Below are 14,120 nucleotides of genomic sequence, written 5' to 3' on the forward strand. Positions count from 1 at the left end.
CTCTCACGCTTTTTCCTCTCTTTTACTTCTCTGAGAAATCTTAGTGTGTTTGTGTATGCATATTGGGATGGTAGGGGTGTGGCATTTATAGGAATGCAAAGAGTACAGTGAGGAGAAGACGACAAGTGAAATTGTAGTGTGTGCCTCATGAATCGTGAAATGCATGCTTCCGTAGGCCCATCCATGGCGCAATCATTTTGCGTAGTTGAATTGTCTACTTTGGTAGCTTTGGACTTATCTGGAGGCCAACTTAGCCTTCCATGTATTTTCCCTTTATTTGTTCTATGGTGTTTCACCATTTAATTTCCTAGAAGGTGGCACAAGCAAATGAAGTTTCAGAATTTAGCAGTATTTTTGTAATGATTATTAACAAAATCTGTAATTTTTCTGTTAACTGCATGAGTATTAATAAATTAATAAATTTTAAAAGTAAATATTTAAATTATTAATAATAAATGTTATGTATATTAAATAAATAAATTATGAAAATTTTCAAAACTCAAATTAATATACGTAGAAAATATTACTTAACATGATTAAAAGGAATAACCCTTAAATAGAACTCCTAAAAATAATTTTGTTTAAAAATTAATATTCATTTATGCGTAGAAGTTGATCTTTTATGAAAGCTTGTTTATAAACTAGAGTAGTGATAGATTTAGCAAGGTATAATTGGTAGCGCCGACAAAACCGGACAATTTACCTTTCTCTCTCGAGAGCCTATTAAAAACTAGGTCACATTGACTTCTCTTATTAGCTAATTATCAGGCCTTTAGAAATAAATCAAACCTACAAATAATTTTAAAAAATTAAAACAAAAACTCATAAAAGATATTAAAATAATTTAAATTAACGAAACAATTGGGACGGATTAAAATGAGGTGAGCTGGGAGAGTTAATGGGTGTAAAATTTCGTATAATTTGTTATTTTATGTGACTTTTTTTATACGAGAACAAATGAATAAATATTAATGATATTTTATGAATTTTTATATAATTAATTTTTTTGAAAATTCTATATTTTAATATATATTAATTATTTTTAAATATCATATAAAAATAAAAAACCGAATTAAACAACCATCACACGTATTCTCTTAGATTAGTGACAGTCACAACTATAAATAAATATTAATATTAAATTCTTTAAATTTAAATATATTTCGTGATCATTAACTTCAAATTACTGAGTATTCTTGCCATGTAAAACAAACATGTATTTTTAATACCCACAAAAGTTTACCTATACCTGTAAAATTTGTTAACATTTATAGGTTACAATTTATAAGCATAACAATAGTCATTGTTTCTAACTTTTATAGAAATTGGGCGCCATTAATTGAACATGATTACTGAACAATTTCTTTTTTTCCTAAAAAAATTATTGATACAAATTTAGTTTTGTTTTTATTCTCGTAGCCACCAATCAAAGAAAAACGTGCTCATTAGAGTCTCTTCATCGTACTTTTTTTTCAGCATAAAAATTAAGATTGTGTTTAGATAAATTTTTAAATAAATATTCATAAAAATAAAAATAATAAAGTAACATTTACAAAAATTAAAATTAAATTATTTGTTATATTTAAAAGAAATTAAAAAAGATAAAATAATTTCCATTCAAAGAATAAAAATTAATTAATTTTTTATAATTTTGATCAGGTTTATTTATATTTGAATCATACTACCAAGTTGTATAAAATTCTTTTTATGTGCCTTTAAAACGTCCAAGTTCGTAAATTGAATATGTTCATTTAACGTAAAGAATCGAAGGCTGCCACGGGTATGCGGACAGTGTACTAACACTATTGACACGTGAGGAAATAAATCAGGTGACAAGGAAATAACACCAGACGGTTGGACCAAACTATCCTCGTCAACAAATTAGAAATAGAAAAGGTATCAATAATAATAATAATAAAATTGATCCATAAATCATTAATTAATTTTTTATGTTATATTAGACTTAATTTATTTTAAAAAAATTTCATTAAATAATTTGATTGATAAAATCTAACGTGTATAAAGAATTGTAAAGTAAAATAATTTTATTATATATAGTTTTAATAAGGTTAGGTTTAAGTATTTATAAATAAATAAAATTTATAAAATGTTTCATATTTATTATATTAAAATTATACAGAAAATATCATATATACTTTATTTTTTAATAATTTTTTACTATTATTAATTTCTTACCTTTAATTTTAACGATTGATGTTAACATAAAATATTAAATTTAAATATTTACCATAAAAAGTATAAGATTAATTAATCTAACTGTTATAGCTGCTAACACATTAACAGTGAACCAAACCCGCAACCGAATTCTTCAACTGGGAGTGAAAGATGTGTGGAGATGGACATACCGGCAGAGCTAGAGGTTGTGAAGATGTATTATACATTCCCAGAGACTCACACTTGAATGATGGACGATTCCATGGGCACTGCCTTGCATGTGGATGAAGAAGGTGTTGTTGAAGAGCTTCTGAATGCAATTGTTACGCTACACAAACTGTTTGCAAAGGGATTGTTCTTGTTTGAATGTATCTACTTCTTTTAAGAGTTAACGAGATGAAGAAGAAGCACCCATGGAGTCGTCAACTCTTCACCGCACTGTTGGAAAGACCTTACCTGCTTACACGGGAACCCGATGGGGGTACCCTCGTCTCGTCGTTAAAAAAGCATATTTAAATTATTTTTTTTAAAGACTGGCAGGTATGCGTGTTAATATATTATATATTTTTTTATGTGTAAAAATATTATTATTATTAATTTTATATTAAATATTTATAATAGATATTAGAGTTAATTGTTTATCAAAAAAGCATAAATATTTTTTTAATTTTTAAAATGTTAAAATAATTACAATCATCAGTTTTAAAAAGGTATAAGATATTTTTAAAAATTTATGAGGACACTAACAAACACTTTTTTTTATTATAATATAAGAATTTTAAAAAATATTTTTTATTAAAAATAAATTTTTTTATTATCTTAAAATTATAAAAAATATTTAATATATATTGTTATAATATTTAATAAATTTAACGTGTGTTTTTTCTTAACAGAAAAACTCAAGTATATATTATCTCTCATTTTTATTCAAAGATAGAGAAACAAATTGTATTGTGCATTGCGTTTGTTAACATTAATTTTTAATTTTGATTTTAGGTACTTGAAACTAGATTTAAACAACGCACCTGTTATAACATTTTTAATATAATAAATAGTTTTTAATAAAAATATACTACTTTTAAATAAATGATTGAATTTAGTTCTTATATTATTTTTTAAAAATAAATAACTAAAGTAAAAAGTAGTAATTTTCAGTTGATTTCACAGTTAGGAATCTGAACTTTTTAATGTAATAACAGAGCTTGAAATTTTCTTTTACTGTATTTGAAAAGGATGAGTTTTGTGAAAAAGTTTTATTTTTCAAATAGAAAAGTTATTTGTTAAGACATTATTATGTTTGTTATTAGAAAAAGAACTGGCACCGGACATTGAAACTGGCGACGGATTTAAATGGTTATTCGAAGAAGAAGAAGAAAATGAATGAGAGAGGGACAGTGAAAAGGAAATTAACTTGAATTAAAAATGAGACAAAGAAGGGAACCAAACAGAAAGTAATTGACAAAAGATAGTGCATACTGGTGAAAGTCTCAATCGTGTTCTGCTGTGGCTGCACTTGTTGCTGGTGCTTCCTTCGCTACGGCCAGCACTATCCCTGGTGGCAACAACCAAGAAGGTTTACCCACATCTGAAGACCAACCTGCACTCCACGTAACCAGCCAATCATTTTAGCAGAGATTTGCCACTCAAACTTCTTCTTGGACTTAGTTCTGTGTTCGTATTCAATGCAATTAGTTCTGTGTTCGTATTCATTATTGCATTGATTGTTCTTTCTGCACTGGCCATAATTTCATGCTTAATCACAAGTTAAAATCGCTCCTATTGCCCATTTATGCAGCCACTAGCTTGCCTGTGATTCTCTATTCCGTGGCACAGTTCGTATTATACTTGCATCTTCTAATGGCTACTTTTCGTGAGGTGCCACGCTCAAGGGATAAAGGCAACGGTTTGTAGCAGCTTTTACCTTGTCTTTTTTAACTCTACTTTTATCCGTGTGGTAGATGTTGTTGGATTGATGTATTATTTATTTTTTAAGCTTTGACAGAACCTTTTTATTTTTTCCAATTTTCTAATTATAACTGTCCTAACTGTCTTTGCCCTTTTCAGTGCTGTTATGTTTGTGTTTATGCACTAATCTGCATATTCTTGGGATAAAAATTCTTATGCATTCCATTAGTTCGTTAGACCATCGCTACAAACCGTCTTTGGTCACGGTAACTTGCAATCTCAGTTTTTATTTTGCAAAAAAATGGAATAGATATAAGAATTACAGAAAATCTACTAAACCCAGAATATATGAGAGATGGAACAAAAATAAAGAATATTATTAAAACAATTCCGTCCTTTATTTAATGAAAGCAATCGAATTAATGCAGTACAAAGCAATTGAATAATTAGAAAACCAATCTTCCCATGTTAACAAGATTTCATATAGTGATATATCGTATAGGTATAGCTCCAATTAAGTTGTTGGAGTAGGAAGTAAATTAGAATGAGTTCACGGCCTTCATGGCTTGAAATCTAGGCTCCTTAGGCTGGAACTTGAGCGTAGCATAGAGCTTCATGTAATCCTCAAACACAAATTTTGGGTACACTTCATCGGTTTCCTCTGCTTTTGTCTCCAACAATGATGATGCAGGGTAGATAACAGCATCATTGGCAGGGTTATAGAATGATGCTACAGACATTCTTGTCCCATTAGTTTGAGCTATCACACGATGCTCCACACTCTTGTATTTTCCATTCGTGATTACCTGCGTTGTTTTAACAAAGTGATGGATATTAAGAACCAAATAATTATAACAACACTTGAGGACATTAGTGAAGAACTTATATATAATATAATTAGAAAAGATACCTCAATCTGGTCACCAAGGTTAACAACAATGGAGTGGCGCATTGGAGGGACATCGACCCATTGGCCATCCTTGAGAAGCTGAAGGCCACTGACCTTATCATCTTGCAAGAGAAGGATAATACCACCCGCATCCGTATGGGCACGAAGACCCTTAACCAGCTCTGGCTTCGGACACTCAGGGTAGTTTGCCACCTTTGTCCCAAAATTTGGACCCTTGGATCCATAAAATGCCTTCTTTAGGTACCCTTTCTCTAACCCAAGATTTTCGCACAACAGGTCTAGCAACTCCTCCGCAAGTTTCTCTAACTTCTTCGCAAATTCCTTCATTGCATCCCTGCATCATTTTTACCTCATTCAGTTCAGACTCCTAGGTCCATGTGTACACAATATCATGTGTCACAATTATATCTGTGTTTATAATTTGTGTCTTACCTGTACTCTTGGCTGAGATCAGGGATTTCAGAGATGTTGGAGTTTGGGAGGTGGCGCAAGAAAAATGTGGTCTCCCAATCCATGTCCTTTACTTGTTCAGGTTGAACACCCTCTAACCCCTTGCTTGCCACTACCTCCTTGAACCTCTGCTCCATGCATTTCCTATAATGCTCCTTTGTTAACCTTTCCACAGTGTCCAAAAGTTCAAGGGGTATTCCATGATTCACCAACTACAGTAACAAAAGCAACATAATGAACATAATTAAAGTGCATAACTTAAAAGATAATTTTGGTGAATTAAAATAGGTTCGTGGGCGGGGTACCTCGAAAAACCCCCAGTTCTTGCAAGCATTATCAATTTGATGTAGGATAGCTTTCCTCTCCCCACCAATAACATTGATATTCTCCAAGTTGATAACGGGGAAGTTCTCCATCTCGCACTTTTTCTTTCTCTTGTCTCTCTTAAGTAATCTTACTTTGTTTGTGTATGCAAATGGGAAGCTAGGTAGTAGGTATTTATAGAAAATCAAAGTGTAGGGAGAGGACAATACAACGATACAACGTAGACAAGTGATAAATATTATAAACAGTGTTGGAATAGTTAAAAGGCTAAGCGTACTCAATTTGATGTCATTGAATTGTCAAGTTGGACGTGGATTGGAATTATCTGGAGGTTGCCCCAACCTTCCTAGCCTTTTCCCGTTTGAGTTTTCCCATGTGATTTATTTCATTGGCGGCAAACTTTAGTTTAGCAATTGAATTACATTATTCATATAACAGTTCTATACACTACCTCTACTTTCTTTTTTATAAACGATAAATAATTCATTTATTAAAACTAATCAAATATAATTATATGTCATAGATTTATATTATATTCTTTAAATATTTGTAGTGTTAAATTGTTAAATTGATAATTTATATTTTAAACAAATTAATATTTATATAAATAATGAATGAATATCTCATTAAATTAAATCTTACCATAAGTAATATAAAAATTAACTAATATATTTATAATAGGTTTTTATTTTTTATAATCATGACAAAAGTACTAATAAATATTTCTCGTAGAAAATCAAAGTCAATAACATTTTATACAATATTCCTTTTGTTCTGTCACATTAATTATCTTATAACTTTGTTTTATTACACCTTGTGTTATTTAATGAAATTTTATTCTTGTCTATATTTTGAGGTCTGAGCTTACTAACCTCTACATTATAACATTTCGTTGTTTTATAAAGAAATATTGATTCTTATATTTATTTGTTTTTATTATATCATCAGGTAGTTTTTTTCTTTTAATTGTTCACTTAATTTTATACCTAAAATATAAGTGTCAAGCTATAATTATTCAACAAAAATTGAATGATAGGCCAATAGTATAATATAAATTTGAATTTTCTTCCTTGTTCATCTTCTTTAATAGAATACTTCTAATTAAATAAAAAATGATCAGGTTAGTGTTAAGATCATTTAAGGTTGAAATTTATTGGTATTACATTTTCACTACGATTTCCCGTGTCTGAATTCAAAGTAATACCAAACTGAAAGGTTGAATGAAACATTTCCTAGTTTGCTTTTTTTGTTTACAATTCCAAAACTTTGATTTCAGCAAAGCTCAGGAGAAGTTAGGGTGAGGTTCAGAAAAAATGCACACGACTCAGCATCCATTCTCAGTTGCTCTATTGAACTAGAAGTCAGAGTGAGGTTCAGAAAAATCATCACAGAAAAATAATCATGTTTCATTAAATTCTTGAAAGAATAGAAAAAAGGAACTTTTTTTTTTGCAAACTTGAAAAAATAAATCTAGTTACGTCTTAAAAAATATAAATCATTTATAAATGCTTTTAAAATCCTATCAAATGAAACTATCAAAGCAACGAAATAGTAGGTCATATGGCTCGTATGCCTCTGTATTGAAAAAAAAAAAGTTTCAACTATAAAATGATAATTGCACATGTGAAAAATGGAGATGAAGTGTTACTTAATAATATGCATTTGAACATTTTCCAAGATTGGAAGCAAAGATGGGAAAGGAAACAGTGACAAAGAGAATAACGAAGAAGGATGGTGTGTTACGGTAGGGAGATAGGAAGTGAAGGGGAAGGAACGAAGGAGGAGTGGTCAAAGAGATAATTTAATTAGGTTAATTAAAAATAGTTAATTTTATTTAATATTTAAAATTAAATTATGAAATATTGTAACAATGTTTACATTTTAGGGTTTGAGGTTAGCCGTCTGAATTGAATTTAGAGAGTCTAAAATGGATTAAAAGTGTATTTTAGTTAAGAAGTCAATTTAACATTATTGATTGAAAGGACTACTCTTCTTTTGACCGCTTGACCAACAAACCTGTGTTGTAAATTGTTTAAATTAATAGCTTATGTTGAGTTCCAACATTGACAATAGTTGCTCAATCTCTTTATTAAAACAACCATATGCTACATTCACGAGTGCTGTCTTTAAAATATTATGTATTTTTTGTTTAATCCTTCATTTTCTAAAATTATCAGTCTTGCGGTTGTAATTTTTATGGGTTTTGAATCAGTGTCTTAAGGATAATCATAGAAGAATTCAAAATAATCTTTGTTTTTTATTTTTAATTCATTCACTGGTGTCTACTCATTAGCATTTGCTGTTTTTTTTTTATTTTCATACAATTTATTTATAGTTTCATTTATTTTGTCTTGTATGTTTTATTTTATTTATTTTCATTTTTAAATATTACAACTTTTTTATTTAATATTTCTAATATTATAACTTTTTTTATTTTTTACAAATAAAATAAATATCTATTAATTATTAAATAAAATAAACAAAAATTAATATAGAAACAATATATAAAAGTATTTTTTTTAAAAACTAAATAATAAATTTTAAAATGTTTTTGGTAAAAAATCTGGAATAATAATTACTGTTAATATTATATTAAATAGGTATAATAAATAATAAAATTTAGTAATTTATTTTTAAAATATATAAATATTTTTTAATTTTTAAAATATTAAATAATTATAATTATCAATCGAAGAATAGTAGAAAATATTATTTCAAGTTTTTAAGTAAAGTAGCAATACGGTCAGTCAAAATAACCTTTTAATGAGAAACTTATATTTTTTTTGCAGAATTAAGTTAAAACTTTTTGCTCATTAGTCAAATTAAGTCTCTTTTCAAGATCATAATTTCAAAATTATCTTACGCCAGACCTTCGGAGAAGTAGAGGTTATGAGGCTGCCATGCCATAGGTTCATGGGAAGCTCATACCTTTTTTTTTTTTTTCTTTTTTTTTTTTCTTTTACCAAATGCTTTATAAAATAACACTTTTAAGTTTTTTAATATATTTTATTTAGTAAAATTAATATTTTTATTCTCTAATTTTTTTATCCATTTAAATATTCTGACTTGTAAAATTATTTTAAACAAATTATTTTCTGTCAATACAAGTTATATTTATCGTCTTTTTTAAATTTTGAGTGACTTTAGTCTTTTTCATTTTTTTTCTCATTCTTTCTTCTTTTTTATTTTTATCTTCATTTTTAATATCAATCATCAATGTTAAGAAAATAATGTGTTTCAATGTTTGAAAGAACAAAATTGAGGGGCAATAATGAAAAAAGCGCTGCAGCCAAAATAAATTTCAAAACTAATACAAAGCCTTTGACCTGTGTTCACCAAAGAAAACTGTTGGGTAACTATTGTTCTTGTTTAAAACTTCAAAAACATGATTAAAAAATATAATTTTATTTCTAAAAGTGACAACTCAAGTTCATTTTGGTTTCTAAAATTTATATGTTGACAAGTTGGCAGGATAACACTTGGACTAATTTGTAGACGCAGGTGCTTTTAAATATAAAAGCAACTCGAATGATAATTTTTAGGAATTTAATTATATGTTAACTTTAAAAAATTATTTTGAATAGGAAAATTTTAATGGGAACATTTTATAAACTGTATTTATCAAAAGCCGTAAGGGATAATCATGTAAATAAATAAAACTTCCCATCATCCAACTTTTCATCAAAACTTGGCGCACTCAAGTGGGCTTGTAGTCATGGACCTAATCAAAGAATTGGGCTTGTAGTGATGGCCTCATAGGTGTCTAATGGGCTTGTAGTTACTTCTAGCTTTATCTTGTATTACCGTACCGTTGTTATAACTGGATTACTCCTTCTTTGTAACGAATCTTGCGCTAGTAAATGTAACGAATTATATAAAACATAAAGTTCAGTGGAAGAATTTTATAATTTTATTCCTACCTTTGCTCCATTCCAAATTATTTTCAGTTTGCTATGTTGCACTTTAATGGGAACAAATTGATCCAAGTGACTGATTTCTTAAGGACATACTTGCCAATCAAGAACTTTTAATTTTAACTCAAGCAACTAAATACCGCTTACACGTAAAATTAATAAGAAAAAATAAAAATAATGTCCTAATTTGGTCTATGACAAAAATTACTCAATTCACTTTTGAAAAAAAAGAATCACCCAATTATCTCTCAAAGTTACAAATTTGAAACAATTTAGTTTTTCAATCATTTTTCTTCTATTTTTAGCATATGATTAGTTATGCAAAAATGAATCGTATACTAACTTATATTCGATAAAATTACTAATAATCCAAATTAGTCGCCGAAAATATTCACTCAAAAGAATTTAAGTTTTTATATTTGTAATTTTAAGTGACTAAATGGTTGATTTTTCTTTTTAGGATCAATGTGTTTCCCTTTTTTTAAGGGGCAATTGTGAATATTTACTGAAAAAACAAATTTTTATTTACAAAGATTTAGCAAATATTAAAAAAAATTTATTTTAATGATAATTTCCAAAGTGATCTACTTGGCATTTAAAGGGTAGTCCAGACAATTATTTTAAAATAATAATAATAAAATGTTCCTTCTACATTTTTTTGTGACTGAAAAATAACATGGCCTTAACCAACCATGATCTTGGTCAAAAGGCCAAGAAGGTATTCACTTGAGTGTCTAATATATCAAATTAAATAGTAATATTATTTAATTTTAGTATATTGTTAATAAAAATTTATATATTATTAATTAATTAAAATATACCGTAAATATAATTTTTATATTAATTATTGTAAAAATTAACAATTTTTGCTGATATGTTATGTGACACTGTAATTTTTTTACACGCTGTTATTATATTTATTAATACTAATAATCATAAATGCAATGAACTTGGGAATTGATGCATTTTGGTGGAGGTACGGTATTGGGGGTTTGGACATTGGGTGGGCGTTTTGATTGTAGCAGCCAACTTGGGCGGAGTCGCAGTCTTCATTTTCCCTCTATCTCACCGTTCACCATTCTCCACGGTGGCGTCTCGTTACGATACTCCTTTACCCCAAGGTTCTCTCTCTCTCTCTCTCTTTCCTCTTCTTTTTTTATCAATTACAAACAATGCTTCAGATCTTCCGAGAAATTCGCTCCTATATATATACATTTTTTTTTAATTTTATTAATTTCGTGTTTTGAGGTTCGAATTGTTAATTGCCCCATGTTTTTCAATGCGCGGGTTTCAGAAATGGATTGGTTAGGAATCTGATTCTGATGCGTCTGCCTCCGATCAAATTTTCGTTCTAAATACTCAGCTTAAGATACCGTATCTCAGCTCATTACTTATGTTTCTACTCTTTAATTAATATTAATTTTTTTTTAGCTTGGATCGTGGAGATTCTTCATAAATCTAATTGTGGAGATTCTTCGTGGACAATTCCTTGTTTCTGCAGGTTCTCTTTGTCAATTTTTGGTTTTTGATTGTTGAGGATGGTGCTGGTCTTGGCCCTGGGGGATTTGCACATACCCCACAGGGCGCCTGATCTTCCTGCTAAGTTCAAATCCATGCTTGTTCCTGGCAAAATTCAGCACATCATTTGTACTGGAAATTTGTGTATTAAAGTATGTTCATTCAAACAACTATTACTCATCCAGTTTCGACTGTTGTTGTGTTGTGTTGGAATGTAATTGATCAATTGCCTTTACTTTATAGTTCTCAACTTCTATATTATAAAGAACAAGAGACAAGGGTGTGAAGGTCCAAATTTTTTTTTAATATTGCCTTTTATCTTTTGGAAAATGAAATATTTTTTCCCCTCAAAATCTTGGTAGTTGTTTTTAACCGTAACCAAAAATATTTTTTTATGCGTATAAAACCGGTTACCAAGTCCCTTAAGGTCAGTGATACTGTGTTATTGACGACAACAAAGGGGTTGAATACATGATTTATATTGTTTCACTGTTCTAGCATCAGTAGCATGCGTACTGTCTCTTTCTTGTAACACAACTTATGTTCATGTATTATTTACCCCCTTTGTGTGGCATCAATTATCTATCGGCATCTACTAAAATTAATTCAGTACGTTGGTTATGGTTCTGTTTTTTTATATGCTATTTTATTCACATTAATTTGGATGATATGGATTAGATGAGTTTTTAATGGCTCAATGTATAAGCTAATTTTATGCCATTTATGTACAGGAAATTCATGACTACTTAAAGACTCTTTGTCCGGACTTGCATATAGCTCGTGGTGAGTATGATGAAGAGACAAGATATCCAGAGACCAAAACACTGACCATTGGCCAATTTAAGCTGGGACTATGCCATGGTCATCAGGTCTGGTTTTGACACTTTGATATTATTTGTCCCATTTTTTCTTAAATGGATGACCTAAGAAAATTGTGAGCATGGGGAAATTACACATGATATATTAGTAGCAATGGTGAAGATCAATGAGGTGGAATTAATTTGGGATGAATGGTAATGGTCATCAGGTCTGGTTTTGACACTTTGATATTATTTGTCCCATTTTTTCTTAAATGGATGACCTAAGAAAATTGGGAGCATGGGGAAATTACACATGATATATTAGTAGCAAAATGAATGGTGAAGATCAATGGGGTTGAATTAATTTGGGATGAATTGTAATGTTTTCACAATGTTCAATTATAATTTATAACCCAAGGGTTAGTTTATATATAGTATATCCCATCAAAATTTTCTGTTACAAGCCTGCAATCCAACAGCCCTGCATGGCAAATGGCAGCCACCATTGACACTATACTGGCCCCACACAAAGTTAATTACTTTCCTGCATTCCCCCACAACCAGTTTGTAGAGAAGGATTTCAAGCTTCCAAATTCGTTAGACAGAAAATAAATTCAATGAAACTTAAGAGATCAAGAAAAATTGCAACATAGAAACAACAATATTCTTTGTTTGAAAAAACTAAGGAAACGACCAACACTTGAGAAATCAAATTGATTTCTCTGCCCTGGAAGTTGCCCACTTAGACACGGAAATCACCTAGCCCAGTTGATCACTCAGCTATTCTCTTCCATGTCTACTGCTGCAAAGCCACCCATCTCCAGCAGGGCGCTGCCTCCAAACTTCAGCCATGCCTCCACGGTAACACAATACAGTGCCAAGTGGGTACCAGCTGGGCACATGGGGTATGGAGGAAGAAAATAACATTATATTTAAATGTAATATTTAACACTATTGGGGTCAAACTGGAAAACCTACCATAACAGATCAAAATCTAGGACTAGCTGTAACAATGCTCACAAATGTAGTGGGTTCACTTTAGAATAACCCATTTGCCCCATTTCACATGTAAATATCAACAGTTTAGGATTTTTTCCGCAGTTGGTGGGTGCTGCACTTTAGGTTTCATGATCGAAGGTCTATGATCTATACATCTATAAAAAGTGTGGGTTGGAGTAGTATGTCATTCCTGTAGATTACCTTGCTACAGCTTAAGTCTGAGCTGAGTTATTTATGTCATTCTGCTGCTTTATATTGCCGTTTTGTTGGTTCATTTATTGTCTCTTTCCCATTTTGCTTGGTGGTGTTTAACATGTGCAGTTTACATCTGGTTTATTTTATTGTTCTAGCTGCTACCTTATCCACTCAATCATGTTCCTCCAGTGATTGGATTTTTAGGAAACTGACTGTTTCTGTTTAGTAGAAACTAAAAACTGTGCTATATGTATTGGTATGTGATAAGAGTTTTTAATAATTGTGAAGGTTATTCCATGGGGAGACCTAGACTCACTGGCAATGCTACAGAGGCAGCTTGATGTAGACATCCTTGTCACGGGGCACACCCATCAATTTACAGCTTACAAACACGAGGGTGGTGTGGTTATAAATCCGGGTTCTGCCACAGGTGCCTACAGCAGCATCACTTATGATGTGAACCCAAGTTTTGTCCTTATGGACATCGATGGTCTGCGTGTTGTGGTTTATGTATACGAACTTATTGATGGAGAGGTTAAGGTTGACAAGATTGATTTTAAGAAAACATCCACAAGCCACTCTGCTCATTAAACATTAGTGTTCTGTTCATGGTCTCTATCGTCCTTCTCTTTCTTATTTGGTCTTTAGTTTCTTTCTCCTCCTTCAAACTTTCGAGGGCGTAATGTTTTTTAGTTTCATTTTGCTTTGTACACTTGTTGTATTTGGCCATATCATAGGATTCTTAGGATTTTATTAATTGGTGATCTGTGCCAAACTTATATGACTATTTAATTAGCAATGGCTTCGTATATTACTTTTACCAGTGATTGGTCCAGAGATGAAATGCAGCAGAAAGAAATTTTTTTATGTAAAAAAGGTAATATGAAAGGAATTAATTTGGGAATTAAGTTACTGGAATTTGGAGGAAAA

The 14,120-nt window shown here is 30.2% G+C and overlaps 2 protein-coding genes across 4 annotated transcripts; one reads left to right on the plus strand and one right to left on the minus strand.

Annotated features, from left to right (window-relative positions):
- Positions 1 to 4,619: 4,619 nt before the first annotated feature.
- On the minus strand, positions 4,620 to 5,856 carry LOC113848132 (1-aminocyclopropane-1-carboxylate oxidase-like). Its single transcript, XM_027477521.1, has 4 exons — positions 5,746 to 5,856; positions 5,423 to 5,652; positions 4,991 to 5,324; positions 4,620 to 4,886 (listed from the first exon to the last, which is right to left on the minus strand). The coding sequence occupies exons 1-4, from the start codon at positions 5,854 to 5,856 to the stop codon at positions 4,620 to 4,622; spliced, it is 942 nt and encodes a 313-aa protein (XP_027333322.1).
- A 4,765-nt stretch (positions 5,857 to 10,621) lies between these two features.
- On the plus strand, positions 10,622 to 14,059 carry LOC113847046 (vacuolar protein sorting-associated protein 29). Of its 3 annotated transcripts, XM_027475890.1 has the most exons (5): positions 10,726 to 10,799; positions 10,973 to 11,052; positions 11,180 to 11,348; positions 11,928 to 12,065; positions 13,479 to 14,007. In XM_027475890.1, the coding sequence occupies exons 3-5, from the start codon at positions 11,217 to 11,219 to the stop codon at positions 13,779 to 13,781; spliced, it is 573 nt and encodes a 190-aa protein (XP_027331691.1). In that variant the 5' UTR covers positions 10,726 to 10,799; positions 10,973 to 11,052; positions 11,180 to 11,216; the 3' UTR covers positions 13,782 to 14,007. The 3 variants fall into 3 exon arrangements, with proteins under 3 accessions (XP_027331690.1, XP_027331689.1, XP_027331691.1); XM_027475889.1 differs by having other exon boundaries at positions 10,622 to 10,799; positions 10,973 to 11,348; positions 13,479 to 14,022; XM_027475888.1 differs by lacking the exon at positions 10,973 to 11,052 and having other exon boundaries at positions 10,623 to 10,799; positions 13,479 to 14,059.
- Positions 14,060 to 14,120: the final 61 nt, after the last annotated feature.

The sequence above is a fragment of the Abrus precatorius genome, unplaced genomic scaffold, assembly GCF_003935025.1.
Source record: "Abrus precatorius isolate BTA unplaced genomic scaffold, Abrus_2018 Scaffold8, whole genome shotgun sequence".
NCBI lineage: Eukaryota > Viridiplantae > Streptophyta > Magnoliopsida > Fabales > Fabaceae > Abrus > Abrus precatorius.

What these genes read in the sequence shown, in the direction of transcription:
- LOC113848132 (XM_027477521.1), bottom strand. Translation starts at nt 5,856, where the DNA reads ATGGAGAACTTCCCCGTTATCAACTTGGAGAATATCAATGTTATTGGT. An exon ending in AGAACTGGGGGTTTTTCGAG is followed by an intron (nt 5,653 to 5,745) that starts GTACCCCGCCCA and finishes TTGTTACTGTAG; the next exon opens with TTGGTGAATCATGGAATACC. An exon ending in GATCTCAGCCAAGAGTACAG is followed by an intron (nt 5,325 to 5,422) that starts GTAAGACACAAA and finishes AAAATGATGCAG; the next exon opens with GGATGCAATGAAGGAATTTG.
- LOC113847046 (XM_027475889.1), top strand. Translation starts at nt 11,217, where the DNA reads ATGGTGCTGGTCTTGGCCCTGGGGGATTTGCACATACCCCACAGGGCG. An exon ending in CTGGAAATTTGTGTATTAAA is followed by an intron (nt 11,349 to 11,927) that starts GTATGTTCATTC and finishes ATTTATGTACAG; the next exon opens with GAAATTCATGACTACTTAAA. An exon ending in GACTATGCCATGGTCATCAG is followed by an intron (nt 12,066 to 13,478) that starts GTCTGGTTTTGA and finishes ATAATTGTGAAG; the next exon opens with GTTATTCCATGGGGAGACCT.